This window comes from Lampetra planeri, chromosome 2, assembly GCF_965212315.1.
Source record: "Lampetra planeri chromosome 2, kcLamPlan1.2.h2, whole genome shotgun sequence".
Taxonomy (NCBI): domain Eukaryota; kingdom Metazoa; phylum Chordata; class Hyperoartia; order Petromyzontiformes; family Petromyzontidae; genus Lampetra; species Lampetra planeri.
This window is the reverse complement of record NC_136108.1, coordinates 16,167,022-16,182,957: the sequence shown is the minus strand read 5'-3', so window position 1 is coordinate 16,182,957 and position 15,936 is coordinate 16,167,022. Positions and strand designations below refer to the sequence as shown.

General features: G+C 39.7%; 1 protein-coding gene across 1 annotated transcript in view; it reads right to left on the bottom strand.

Annotated features, from left to right (window-relative positions):
- LOC144728977 (dual specificity calcium/calmodulin-dependent 3',5'-cyclic nucleotide phosphodiesterase 1A-like) overlaps positions 1–15,514 on the bottom strand; it is a 124,385-nt gene extending 108,871 nt beyond the window's left edge. The window contains exons 1-2 of the mRNA XM_078608786.1: positions 15,055–15,514; positions 12,208–12,234 (exon numbers count right to left, since the gene is read on the bottom strand). Coding sequence (XP_078464912.1) covers positions 12,208–12,234; positions 15,055–15,176 — 149 coding nt within the window. The 5' untranslated portion in view covers positions 15,177–15,514. The remainder of the gene's footprint in view (positions 1–12,207; positions 12,235–15,054) is intronic.
- Between the last annotated feature and the right edge of the window lie 422 nt (positions 15,515–15,936).

The window sequence follows — 15,936 nt, the reverse complement described above, 5'->3', positions numbered from 1 at the left end:
AAGTCTTTATGTGCACAGAAAGCTGGGAACAAACTCAGTAGGATCATGACGTCAAAGCTGGGCAGGATGCGGCCAAACCTTCAACAGCCAAAAAAGGAGCGCAGGTTATGGGGCAATAAATAAACACTCCTTGGCAATTGCTGCACATCTTGCATGATTTTCACCCACTATGCTCGCATTTCCTTATTTTTTTCTACACATAATCTGTGTATAACAAAATAATGTATGCATGGTACAATGCTGATGGTTTCGGTTATTTTTTTTTTGCATTATTACACTTGCCCTAGAAGCCCTCACAGAGTCTTGAGACTCCTTTTCAGGAGGGTCCTGCCAAGTTCTTCACAGTAGGGGAGGGGGGGGCGATGCTATAATGTGCGATTCCAATTGAGCAACGTTGCAGTACATTTATTGGCATTGGGATGTTTGGCCAATAATAAGATACATTGTACGTGTTTTTTGAGCTGTGGGAGGAAATCCGGAGGACCCAGAGGAAACCAATGGAGAACAGAGGGAGAACATGCAAACTCTACTCGAACGCAGAACCTTCTCGCTACGAGGTACAAGTTTAACCACTGTGCTATCCTGACACCCAACATAAGCTTGATTGTTTACTTTAAAATAACTTGAAAATGTATTCCATGTGGAAGCCGCATGCACGAGCGAGGATTTATGTTGTGCATGAGTTATGAGGCTGGTGCAATCAAACGAGCATCTAAACAGCGGAATGTAAGCGTTTGAGCCAGATGAAAGTTGTACAGTTTCCTCGCGATTTTTTGAGCAACGAATACATTTTCATTTTCAAACGCATACGAGTAAAACGTGTTTATGTTTCAAGCTTTATTACTTGAATTAAGGCCAAAAAATATTCGATCTCGACAACTAAATATAGTATGTTCATTCACGGTGCATGTAGCTATCCCCTGTTATATTCATCATGAGCAGCAGACAGATGGTTCCGTGCTTGCCAGATGTTTTAAGGGCATGCACGGATGTCTAACTGGCAGTGGAAACTAAACGAGAAATAACAATTCAAGTCTGTTTTTTTACTGTGAAATTATCCTTGAGGGCCCGTATTAAATAAATCCATGAGTTTGTTGGAAATGTTTAAGTAATTGCATTACAAGGTCGTATTAAAACATCTGCATCGTGATGTTTTTCATGCAAGTGAATTAACTGATCATAAATGCATCAGGGTTGGGGTTTTTCTTTTTTTTCAAAGTCATCCATTTCTCCAAAACGAAAAAACTGAATTTAGAAGACCATACATTTCAAGAAATAAGCGTTTAGTAATGGAATTAATTTTTTTTAAATCAATCAACACATGGATGTGTTCATTTAAATCAGGTAAGCCAATCTTGAGATGGTCTTATTTGTATGCTCTATCTCTAGTGGAGAGTTGTGGTTGTATAGGGACAGTCGTATATCTGCTGTGCAGTTGTGAATATTTTTATATGTGTAATATATGCTGCAACACAATAGCAGGCATACAATAGAAAATTCTTGGAAATTATTTACGTGGTATTAATGTCCAATGTATATCCAGTGTTGCATTGATTACTTCCCCAAAGAAATTATTTAGATGGCTGCAATTATGAATTGAAAGTTACAAACTGATTTGGTGATGAGAATGCCAAACCACTTGGCCATTCTAAATCCTCAAATCTCTTTTTGGCTTTTGTGAATCCTACTTTGGCCTTGAATAGCCGCCATTCAAACTTCAAGCCACGTTTATGCCATGTAAATAGGCATGGCTCCTGATAAGCTACTTACGTATTTGTTGTGACAATTGACATTACATAATAGCAGATTTACCTTGGCTTCCACCCAATTAGCCACGGTCACGTATCGTTCAACACAGAGGTTTTTTTTCAACTTGTGCAGTCCCTAAGCGTGTGCAGTGGACTATCTCTCAGGCATGCTCACTGTACCCCCATTGCTCCTGATATTGATTGCTGTTTAAAAACAAACATTGTTGAGATGAGTTTCTGTCATCATCCCCTTCATTTGAAGAAACAGTCCCACAGAGGCTATAGTTTGCACCGTGTGTTTTATCTCACATTGTATAAAGTATGAAATATATATATTTCCTCATTGTAGTCAAAATGTAATTCTAAAATGACTATGCTAACTTTTTTTTTACATTTTATATCTTCAAGGGTTGTGCTATCAGTTGCATGTAAGCAAGAGCAACACCAGAGGAGAACAGCAGACGATCAAACGTCATTCAAAGAACGTGATCTGTTTTTTGAGCCATTCTACATCTTACAGTGTGAAACAAGGAGCTCTCCATATTCATATTTGTAATAGGATGTGGAGTATTTGGGGTTTCTGTAGATTTCATGAGCACAAGCCGAAGCTTGGTTAATTTCAACTCAATTATTTTTACCCCATCATATTATTTTTCAGCCATTTGTTGCAGGCCAAAGGTCTGCCAATGCTCTAATGGAAAAATGCCACCAGACTGGATACTAATGGGTTGTGTGCCCCTTTCCAAATAAATGAATAAAATAATTTAAAATAATAAAGTCATACGTGTAAAAAGAATGCCGATAATATAATCATCCCTGAGAGAAAAAAAAAACATACATTATGTTTAGATTTTCTAAAGTTTAAAGAATAAAATATTTATGAGTTTCAAAACAGGGTCTTAAATTCTAGCACAATTTAAAATACTACATTGTTATACAGATATAACAATAACATGTTTATCTCTATTTCAGACAATAAAATGCATAGTTACACATTGAAATAAAAACTATATATTGTTTACAATGTTTCAATGTTCATAATGTTGATAGCCTTAACATATTAAAGAAAATATGCAAAGGGAATTGTAAAATAGTCTCTTGTGAGAATGGATAAACAACTGGTCTTATCTGTCATCTGGTACGATAAAGAGAGGGTGAGAGTCAAGATTAGGTTTGACACTCTTTACAATTGCGTATATAACGTAGCTGTTTATGGAGCATTTTAAACATTCAAACAGCAGATTGTCTGATGTTATAAGTGTCAATACCAATGAATGCATGCGTGGAATGCAAAGGCTAACACAACAAACATCAATTGAATTAAATATAACTCTTGAGAATGGTGCATAAACTCATATTTCTTTAATAATCATTGTATTTAGTAAAACTAGACCACAATACAATGAATACACACCTTAAACATTTCATTTGCAAATGAATTGCTCTTATTCGTAGATTTTTTTTTTATACTGAACAAAACATCCTCTGAGTATATTTGTAACCGTTTACTGATGCATCATTGCTAAAACTGACACAGAGCAGGCTGCATTGTATGGAAGCGCATGCTGAAATTGACAGAGGCGTTCATGACAATCACCGTATTCTCATGTTTGTAATTACTATAGTAATGTTTTGTTCACTCAGAAAAAAAATGACCATCATTTTAACATTTACCAGATGTGTATTCTGGAAAGTATGATACACAAATACATTGGGGTGGTGTGAAAGGTGACGGTGCCACCCCAAAGTTGATTGCTCACGCCAACTGCTAGAAGGGTCTCCACTAGAGGCAGCTCTACAGAGCCTCCCCACCCCCTCCCTTGAGGACATTTTCCTACTCTTCCCCATCGGCTAAATGTCCTGGAAGAGCTGAGAGTAGCCAGACTTTACCCCACAGCACCATTTATACTGCTGGGTGAACCCGAGGCTGGAGAAATTTAAAAACGTGCCCATTATTTAAACTGCTATACCAGGAGATGGAATAGAACCAGCAACCTCTGCATTGCCAAGAGCAGCGTGCGAACCAATTAGAACTGTGGCCGTGGCTTCCCCCCCCCCACCGATGACGTCAGGCGGGGACGCATCTGCATTGGCTCACCGGGTCTTTAATGCCCATGGTATTTGCGCACCAATCTGTGCGTGGAAAATGGATGTGCAAATGCCGCGCGTGGGCGTATGTTTATTTATGCGGCGCGCATGTGCAGGTGTAAGTGTGCATCTTCATATGCGATGTGTGCGGACTTGCATGCGGCCAAAGAAACATTCAATTGTACACGCATTGTAGTCTACAAAGTACACATTGCTTTGTTTAGAAATTCCATTCGGTCAATACTAATAAACTCAGCCATTGGCTCACATTTTGTGTGTTTCTTTAGCAGCCGAGATTGATACCCGTAGTCAAACGTAATGGCTGCATCTACTGTTTGGGAATATCTCTTCCTGGCTATGCCACATTGCTGGATTCTTTGCCCGTGTTTAATTGTATTCCTATCAGTTCTCCTCCACGTAAACTTTCCCTCTAGCCTATTTACATTGCACGTCAGCTTATTTTCTCTGTCATTCCACGTAAAGCTTATTTCCGCATACAATAACGTTGCCATTGTATATAGAACAGTAAATTGGCCGTACTATACACAATCCATACGATTTACACTGAACCACGATAACCCTGCTTGTGTTTCCCCTTCCTGATAATGCCTTCCAACTCAAAACCCTACAACTCAGTGCCCCATATCCCCTTTCATATCGTACACTGTCAAATCTTGACTTAAAGCTTTCGTGACTGCAGGATTTCATATTCTTGGGTCTTTCCGTAAAGTCACGCAGATAGGTTCAAAGAAAATAACAAAAATAACAAAAAACTACGACGTTTCGATCACAACACAAGCAATCGTCATCAGGTGAAAAATGAGCGGGAAAGCTGTTGAGGCAGGCTGTTTTAAAGGTTTTAAATGGGTGTAGCCCAAGGGTGATAAACGAAGTGGGCGGGGCTATTGATGTTAAAGTGAGAAATTTGCATGTCAATGTAAAATCGGAGAGCTACCTCCACGACGACGAAGGCGCGGAGGTGGCCATTGTATTGTGGGAGATTAGCATGTCAATGTAAGATCGCAGAGCCACCGCCACATCGAAGACATGAGCGATGGTGGCTGTGGTAGTGTAAAACCAGAGAGTCGAAAATAACTACTAACATCGGAAGGTAGGGTGGAAACATCACAGCCAGTTATGACTTAAACTGGTTAATAACGTCCTTCCAATGATTGCTCAGTTTGTACCCATCTTCTCGGTTGAAATTGTGTCTGTGTCTATATATATGGATGGCTTCATGAACGAATCTTTGTTCATTGCCAGTGGGCATGCAAAGTACCTTCATCTTAGAGAAATTAATTTTGTGTGAGCCCACCGCATTAAAAGAATGAGCAGCCACGGCCGAGGTATTGGTCCTACCGTGTTTAAGATCTGCCTTATGTTCACGAACACGGTCCGAGACATGTCGCTTAGTTTCCCCAATGTAACTACTGCCGCAGACACAGCTTAGTTTGTAGACGCCGGGGTATTGCATGTCAGGGATCACATCCTTCACAGATGGGATCAGATCACAAGATCCAGGTTCGATTTAACACAGGACATGAAGTTTAACACGTAGGCTTTTGTGACCAATATCATCCATAATAGAGGTTTTTGGGTTAGGTCGCGTAAATATATAAATGTGTCATTAAAACCCACCACCACCCAACACAGCCAACTAGTGAGGGTTGTCACATAAAGAGAACATGCCAATCCGTCACTAGTACAGCACACCGGTGTGTTGGAGAGCCAAGCCACAACATGTACAAACTGAGTACGACGTTTCGCCAGTAATTACAACTAGCTTCATCAGGCGACAGCCATATTTGTGGAGAAGTCTTACTGTTTCATTCCTTATATAGAAACGTAGATTGGTTGACCACCCTTCTGCGCTCTTGCACAATTTGGGGGGGGGCGATTACTGAGGCAACGTACATTATGCATGTGCATTACGCGAGCCCTATTAAAATAGCCCTACCAACAGTAATCCCTATTGAAGTACACTGCTCTTTGTAGGCGTGCATTTAAACAATGTATCATTTGATGATTTGCTTCCACGCAGCACTAAGACGGTAGCTATCCAAACGGTTAAAGTTATTTTTTATTTCTTTCAATTTAGATAGACTCTCTAATTAGTCTTGGCCAGTAGTAGCTAGTTTTGCACAAAACTTCAACATTATCAAAATCAATTGAATGTCCTTGTTGGCACGCATGTTCTGCTACTGCTGACAGTTGCATTTGGGAGAATTTAATATTTCCCTGATGTTCTTTTAGTCTTATCAATCGTCCTGTTTTCCCAACATAACATTTACTATGCGTGCAGTTTATCCTGTACACACCTTCTGTTGATAGCCTCGGTAATACATATTTTGTACCAGATATTAAATTCTGTATTTTATGTACCGTGCCAAATCTGACTCGGATGTTTTGTTTTTCCAAACATCAGGCTAGTTTATGAGTTACTCCCGCAATGTACGGTATTTTGATCGTTTTAATTACTTGGGCAGTTTCAATGCTTTTGTTATTTGATTTGGTTTTGCTATTCAATGCCCTATTGATTTGTGCATCATTGTGACCGTTCATTTGCAGCACTTCTTTAACGTGTTCAATTTCACTTCTCAGACTGTCACCATCTGACACTTTCTTAGCTCGATGAATGAGCGTCTTTATAAGAGCAGATTTCTGTGCGGGGTGATGGTGTGACTCTGCATTCAGATAGGAGTTAGTATGCGTTTTCTTTCGGTAAACACTGTGTTATTAAATCCTTTTTATTAAGTTCACTTGCTTGCTTGCTTGCGTGCTTACGACCGTGCAAATCTTTCGGTCGTTTTTTAACCCACTTCCCGTGATCCAATCGAGCTGACATTTTGCACATTGACTCGTTGTGCGTGACAATTTATTTTCGTGAAATTTTTTTTCCTAAATTTTACACTTTTTAGGAAAAAATAAATTATATTTAATTACCAATTGCTTAATGGTGGCAGGCAATCATCTGACCCATAGGTGGCAGCCATCTCAAGCCAGAGGACGAGAGGACTCTAGCCGCCACGCATATAAAGGATTTATAGTGAAAAACTTTTTTTACGGGTACATTTTTTTACCATTTCTACCCCGTCCGAGCAGAATATCCAGAAATGGTAGAGTTCTGTCGGCTTCCACTTCCATGGTGAACTGGATGGATGGGTTTTGCGAGTTGAGATGATTTAGAAATGCGTTCAGTGTATATTTGCCGTGTGGCCAGACCACCAATTTGTCATCCACATATCTAAACCAAGCAGATGGTTCTAGTGTGCTTGAAGCTATTGCTTTTGTTTAAAAATTTTCCGTGTACAAATTCGCTATCACAGGAGACAAAGGAGAACCCATTGCTGCTCCTTCCTTTTGTTTATAAAAGTCACCTAGCCACAAGAAGTAAGTGTTCTTTAGACAGTGTTCAGCTCGTCTTGGGATATCTTTGGCTAAACCGTTACCAGAGTGTGGAGTAATTTAATTGACTCGTTGACCGGAACCCTTGTGAACAGAGAGGTCACATCAAAACTTACGAGAATATCATTAGGATTAAGCTTAATATCTTTAATTATATTTACGAGATGTTCAGAGTGTCCTTGATGTAGCGGTGGCTCTGCGATCCTACATTGACATGCTAATCTCTCACAATACAGTGGCCACCTCCGCAGCTTCTTTGTCGTGGATGTAGCTCTCCGATCTTACATTTATATGCAAATTCCTGACATTAACATCACTAGCCCCGCCCACTTCGTTTATGATCCTTGGGCTACACCCATTTCAAACCTTTAAAACAGCCTGCCTCAGCAGCTTTCCCGCTCTCTTTTTCTCCTCATGACGATTGCTTGTGTTGCGATCGAAACGTCGTAGTTTTTTTGTTATTTGTGTTATTTTCTTTGAACCTATCTCCGTAACTTTACCGAAAGACCCAAGAATGTGTACACTGTCGTGAATACAGAATTACATTGAGAATAGAATTGTGTTCAGCCAATGTATATCGCAAAATTATATATATTGTACTACAATTCAAACTACAGTGAAACCTTGGATTGGGAGTAACTTGGTCTGCGAGTGTTTTGCATGACGAGCAAATTTTTTAAATAAATAATTACTTGATAAACGAGCGATGTCTTGCAATACGAGCAGTACGTACAGTATACGCTTTGTCTGCCGAGCGTCACGTGATTACAACTGAGCCAATGGTTCTTCTCTCTCGCTGCGGGATTGTGGGTAATCATCGCCCATGCTTGGTCTCAGTCGGCGTGCCTCACTCGTATAGTCAACATCCGTGCGAGCGTATACGGTTTACTACAGTATAGTGTTGTGACCACGTGTGTGTGCGTAAAGCATTTTTTTATTGTGTCCAAGTGTAGTGACTGTTCTTTAGTAACTGTACTGCAACAATGCCCCCCATGAAGAAAAAGGTTGAAAAGGAGGCAAAAGCAAGTGTCATTGGATAGGTTCCTTGTTAAAGTCGCACAAAAAGAAAGATTCCAGTGAGCCAACAGATGGCAGTGATTCCGTTACTGACAGTGAAAGTCGTCCTACACAATAATCCTCCTCCTCCTCTTCTCCTCTCTCTTGTCTCCCTCACACCAGCCACGATTAAATGTATGTAATACATTTGATTACTTTATATTAAATTAAAATTTAAATATAAAAAGGTTTGTATTAATCATTTCTATATGAATATTTTTGGGTTGTGGAACGAATCGTCTGAGTTTCCATTATTTCTTATGGGGAAATTCGCTTTGATAGACGAGTGCTTTGGAATACGAGCACGTTTCTGGAACGAATTATGCTCGCAATCTAAGGTTTCACTGTACTTTAAGTGACAATATTATGGCACTCATTCACCTTTGAGCTCTAAAATGCCTTGGGGAAACGTGCAAGTTTTTGCTTTTACAATATTTATAAGGGGCAATGATTTTATATATAAATACCAGAGGTGTGGACTCGAGTCATGTGACTTGGACTCGAGTCAGACTCGAGTCATGAATTTGATGACTTGCGACTCGACTTGGACTTGCATAACAATGACTTTGTCCCACCTATGAGATGTGGACTCGAGTCATGTGACTTGGACTCGAGTCAGACTCGAGTCATGAATTTGATGACTTGCGACTCGACTTGGACTTGCATAACAATGACTTTGTCCCACCTCTGATAAATACTGCACGAAATTATTAGTACTGTCATGGCGAAAGTAACCTACGTGTAATATATATGTGTTACTTCCAACATGTATTTGGAAGTAACACATATATTAGCATTTTCACGTAAAATGTTTCATATTTTCACATAGCAACTGGAGGACATTCGACAGTAGGCAAAACGTACAAAGATAATTTCGATGTCAACCAAATCATCCATATTCAGATTATTTTCCTCTTGTAGGCTGTTAAATCAGTTCCATTCAATGTCATTTGTTTAACCAGGTGAGAATGCATTAAATGCCACAGTGATGGAAATGAAACTGATTAAATGTCTATTATTTTCTACAGACACCAAAGGGAAATCGGCCCCATTTCTCATCACAATTATGATGTATTGAAAATGTATCTGTACCCCTTTTAGTGCTTCCCAAGTGAATAGAAAATTGCATGACACAGACAGAGGCCAATGAACTCACTCAGAAACAATAATAATTTTGATTTATACACTGTCGAAATATGCAGATGCATATAAATACTCAAATTCACACCCCCTGAATACTAGAATAGAGATAAAACCAGATACACGGAAGAGGACTTAATCATTTATAATAATGCTTCATAAATTACTGTGTAAACACATCCAAAAGCAATAAGTTTAACTTGAACAGCAGGAACTCGCTCTTAATTAGAAGTGGCGGTAATTGTAAGTCAAGTATATGTCCAAGTAAAGTGCTTGGTATCGTCATTTTCTCAGAGCTATATACGAATAAACATTTTTTTCTTTCTTCATTTTGCAATAGCACTCATCGGTGAATGAATACAGACCATTTATCATGGCTGCTTATAAGTTTTATTTTCACTTCACTCAGGAAAACTACGGTCCTATTTCATTGGTCTGCCTTGGGTTTTGTGCCCTGGAGCATAACAGCGATGGTCCAATACCCTAATGTGTACATTAGCCGCCTGAGCCCTCCAACCACTTTGTACCTAAAAATCACAATTCATGATGTGGAACGGATCGAGAACAACGTAAAATGTAAAATATTAACTAAATGTAACGGAGATTAAAAATAAAAAACTTGTTCTAAATCTATTAAACATTTAATTTAACAAAATATCAATGGAGGGTGAAGAAAAAAGTAAAATTACATGCTTATGGTATTTCTCTCTATATATTTTTAAAATAGATCGAGTATTTTGTTTAATATAACAATTACAACTTGACCTTAGGTTTACATTCGTATTATTCGAGCGATCTCTTTTTGTTTGTATACACCGTGTATAATATAAACACTTTTTAATTGAATGATATTCAATTTAGAGCACAGAACATTGAAATAATAAATCTGAATGATTTTTTCTCCTCCCATTGACCTTGGCAAATGCTTACAGCAAACATTCCTCTCCTTGTGGGGTCACACTGCAGGCAGCCTTATCGGAGCCCAGTGCATACTTTTACACGTGCCTATCTGAAGGGCACAGCTTACGTTATGAACCCTTGAGACTCTTACTGAATCTCACCACGTCTCGGAAAGTGACACCGATAGTTAACTAGTACGCTATGTATTGGGCACCTGGATAACCAGGTGGTTTCCATGCTTGTAAATTATGCAGATTACGAAGGGTTCAAAGGTTGAATCTCACTTCCATTCAATAATTCTGCAGACGTATGGACCATTTACTAATATACACACTCGACTGTAATATGGATGTATGTTGAACTTCTTTCGCACCGTACGTAGCCAACTGCGCTAATCGGATATTCTAGATTCAAAGTAAATCTATAAATGTAAAATGCCTCCGCGATCAAATGAGACGTGGTGCTCATTTTGTTTGGCAGCCCTGCATCGGGAGTGGCCAATTCACATTCATATGACAGGCGCCCTGATGATTTTCCACAAAGTGGTACTCCAGACTCATTTGACCCCTGACAAGAATAGTATTAAAACACATTCCTGCGGAGGGAGCTGGTAGGAACGTTGGGTTGCTCGGTCAATGGCCAGGGTCAACGGCGGCGTGGTGTATTCCACAAATATGGCCGACTGTGAGGGCGGGCACAAGCCGGCGTGAGTAGGTTAAACGTTGAGTTTTATAAGGGCACCACGGGGTGACCAGCCCCTCCCCACCCACCCAGCCCCACCCCTCCCACCCAGACCCACCCTCCCCACCCAGCCCCTCCCCACCCATTTTTGGATGCATGACGGACGGACACAATAATTCCATGTGGGCTGGTGGAACCAGGTGGTTCCTACCAGTAATATGTGTTTCTTCATTGCATTGCTTGTCACCGTAATTAAAATGATCGGTGCCGAATTACGATATCTGTTTGGGTATAATTTCGTGCTATAATAGAAGGGCCATACTATTCTTTCAGATTCGCCAAAATTAAATGAGTCAAGTCAAAGCTTAGTGCTCTTGACACTGAACTTAGATGAACGAAGATACTGAATATTTATGCATATACATTTTTTTTACATTTTATATATATATATCTTTTTGAGAAAAAAAAATGTCGGGGATGTAAATAAATAACGTCTCATTTTAAATGTGTTCTGAGTGTGATGTATCACCTTATCACTATATTCATTTAAGTGCTGGGTGGTCAATGGTAATCCTGACAAGTGCGTAATGCAATACCCCACTGACCTTGCCTCCTTTTAACACCAGTGTAGATATAATTTCTGATTCTATCAACCCAAAGGGCATGTTAGTTGCAGATCAAATGTAGTAAATAACAATGCAAAGGGCAAAGACAAAGACGTGACATTCATATCTCATATAAAAAGACCGCTAGGGTCATCGTGTCTACCTCACTGAGATTGTTTATTTGAGCTGAGCTGTTGTCGAGAAAGACAGTGAACGAGACATTTACATATCGAGCACGCAGGCACGTCACAAAGTTTCCATATGAACGATTTAGGAAACGGCATCAAGAAAGCACAAGTTCCGGAGTGCCATGGAATGCGTCCGATATTGTTAGCGAACTCCTACGTCATTGATTCTTAGATGTCCTGACAAATGACAAGAGAAATTCCATTGTTGCGTAAGCCATTCATCATTGTTCGCACAACACCGCAGTGCACCACGCTCATCATGCCAAGAAGGTGCCACGGTGGCTTTCAATACAAATCGTGTACCTTGACGACAATGAAAGAATGCATACATGCACAGATGTGTGAAATCTTTATTTTAATTCGCCGTACAATTGAACCCAATGCCCTTAACCTCACCTCTGTGAAGTCTTCTTATATTTTCGCCTGCAAGAAAAAAAAGGTCAAAATGTACGCTGTTAAAAAATGAGCGAAATACAAAACTCACATTTAAGTATATGAAATTTAACCTTGTGTCAGATTTCTCATTCAGGCTTATTACACATGGGAAATTGGTAGCAACTGAGGCATTGAAAAAGGCTTTATGAGTAAATAGCTACTGGTTTGACTTCTATGACTGGATACAGCTTCGAGACTTTTGACCTTATGTGAGCGTGATGGTACAAGTAAGATTTGATAGTTATTTGAAGGTCATATAGATATGCATATAGTTTGTTCAACATATTTGTTTACATTATCCATTTATCCATCTGCATGTGATAAATTACATTACTGATTAATGTAAAATAATGATAGTAATTTTCCAAAACTACAATTGTCAGCCTTTGATGTCGGTCAAAGAAAAACAGCATGAAAGTTCTGTCACCTTGCTAATGTGGAAATTCTGTGATGTTTAGAGACAAGTGATTTTGAAAGTGTACCGGATAAAAAGTGTTACTAATGCACGAGTGAGCAGGTCATTCTGTACTCATACATCTTTTCAAAATGAGTCATGAGGCTTGCAAATTAATTGCATGCGAAACACAGCTCGAAACAAAAAGATAATTGAAATTGCCAATCAAGTTCGTGGCTGTTGAGCTCATAAAAGGGGCGAGGAATACTTTCACGAAGGACATTCTCAAAAGCCACTGTGCCGTGCTGCATGTTTTGCATCTTTTGGGTCAGTGGAGGGCTGATATTTATTAAACAGTGGTGAGGGGGTGCAAGGCGGAATTGCATGGGAGCAGGTGGCTCAATCCTAAATCCTATTCTTGGCCACAAGCACACAGACAAGATAAACAGGGACAATTCATCTGGGGCCTGATTGCAACTGGGGATGAAAAGGGGGTTTCACCAATTTCTGGGCTCTCAAGGGGAATAAACAAACCAAAGGGTGGTCACTGTCCATCCCATCTCTCTCTCTGAAGGGGCACGGTGACAGTAGCCCCTGACTGCCACCCATTTAGATGTGAGAGCAAACACCCATTTATCGTGCCCATCACCTACTTTGGACTCTGTGTTCTCGGCCCTCTAATGCTGTTCATTCTCTTGTTTGATTCGGCTATGTTCCAAAGTTTACACATGCTTTTGTATTCCCACAAATGGCAGATATATTAAGCTGTGGGCAAATGTTACGTATTTTTCAAGCAATTTTCCTCTTGCAAAAGGGCCTGATTGAAAACAAAAAATTAATATCGTTCATGGACGTCGTAATGTATAAAAAAATGGTACAAATACAAAGAAGAGGTGACGAAAATAAGTTTGTAGTCCTCATCGATATACATAACCACAAATATCAGGAAAAGTATAGAAAATATTATAAACATAGAAAAATCATTTGACCACTGATGTAGGCAGTACAAAACAAATGTCATGTTTTTATTCGCCTGATATAAGTAGACGAATATAATAGTACAGGAATTGAACATGAGAGTTGGCTTATTTCCCATATTTTCATGCAGCAATGAGATAGTTATTTAAATATATTTACATGCAAATATGTATACTTACAAAACTTCACCTCGGATATTTATATTTAAATATCATTAGTAAAAAAAAACTGAGCGAAGGCTTTTTGAAATTGGCATCAGTCAGCATAGTTTATGGTCACTTAGAATTAATTCTGTAAAATGGTCCTTGTTGATTGTTTATAAAGAGTTAAGAAGAGGGCTGCTGAGGCAGCTCGGACACGATGAAAAGCAAATAACTGAATGAAACCTCGGCATGCAAAGAAATACATCGCAAGGGTATATATGTTTGGAATGTTAAAAGTGTGTGAAATTCAAAATGTGAAAATTGTGTCCTGGGATTTTTACCAAATCACTCAGCTGTGAAATGAGAGCGCAAACAGGGATTTCAGTGTGCAGAATTGCATTTCTTATAGCGGCATTAGCCAAGCACATTAACCCTAGCCTATAAAACATCTCCCTATTCATGGCAACAGTTATATGATCTGAATATATATTTATGTTTTCAGTATACATGGTACAGTGCATCGACGAAGAATTGTTTAATATAATAATTTTTTGCACGTTCAGTTTCCGATACTGAAAGTTATTTTGTAGTAATATGTGAGCAAATAAAAATGCAAAACAATGATGAAAAAATATGTTGAAAGAACATTGGGTGCTCTAATTTAATGTTAAGGCACTTCAGTAGCTATGTATACAATGTTATGGAATAATGATTTCCATAACATTATACCAATTATAAATGTGTACATTATCGTATATGTACGTTCTTAATACTCAAAGTAATGCAAGCCACTTCCTGTTTATAAAAAAATTACGTGAATACACACATTTTATGTTATACACCCGCATATAATTACTAAAGTGCACAAATTTAAATACTATGCAAGGAACTATAAATATATTTGCAATATATTTGCAATGGTAATACAAACAACACAGCTTTTTATGCTTATGGTTTCAATATTCAATGGTTAATATTTTCACGTGGGCATGTTGCATATATTTGAATTATAAGAGCAAACAAACGTAAACAAAATACTTCATGAAAATAAAGTGTGCATTATACCATATGTATTGTTCTATTTTTGTTAGCAAACAATTGTTACAAGTTTACATATATTTGCATCACGATCTAATTGGCAAAGCTGCAATGGAATAATACATTACAATTTACATTATCTGTTCATGATTCATAATCCAGCCAAATTTGCCATTGTGAGTTAGACATGGCAACCGTGGATAAAGCACAACAATTACAGCAGCGGTTCGGATGGAAAGAGTGCGATCAACTTACAGCCCACGGAGTCGCAGCCAGATCTTCTCAATTTGCTCCGGCTGCAAATACTTGAGAGAGCTGCTCTCAAACTCCTCGATCTCCTTGGTGGGAGACTCCATGGTGAGCGTTGACCTTTTCATAAAATCGATGGTGTCCACGCTCAGATGTTAAGACGTGGAGCTGCACCGTTGACCGTCCTTGGCAGCCTTCTCCCTCCACACCTCCTCTGTGGCAGGATAGTGCGTGTGTGCCTGTGCGTGTGTGCCTGTCCCTGCCTGCCTTGCCTGCTCGCTCTGCCCTGCCAGTCCGCAAAGAGGATTAGCATCCGGGCTGTTTCACGCGGAGGACGAAGGGCGACATCGTTGATGGAAGCAGCTGATAAAAGTCGTAATCGTCCAAACCTGCCACTTCGGGAGCAGAAGAACGGGGTGGCTTCCTTTGGCTCTCAGAGTCGAATGCGGGACGCTGCGCACTCCATCAGCGGCGCTGGCGAGCGTCGAGTGAGAGCCGCCGCTGTTCGGCCAGCGAGCGCTGTCAGAGGGCCACATCCATTGACTGCGCATGGAGGGGGGTTTAACCCAAATGCGTTCACTTGCGTATGGGGGGGGGGGGTCGGGGTCTACTGACAATGTCTGTACGCATAGGAAATTAGGGGGGGGTGGTGAAGCCTCGATAATAATTTGTCTATCATTGCCATTCAAATTAGTTAGATAGTCCGGCGGTGGACTCTGTTTGCTTAATCACGTTAATGTTATAAATCGTTGATCGTTTCTGCGTGTGGATTAAATATCGGCCGTTCTATAGGATTCGGGGGGGGGGGGCATCAAGCTGTACATACTCAGGTGGAGGGGGGGGGCTGTAAAGAGTCCGCATGCGTACAGGGAGGTGGGGAGTGCTCAA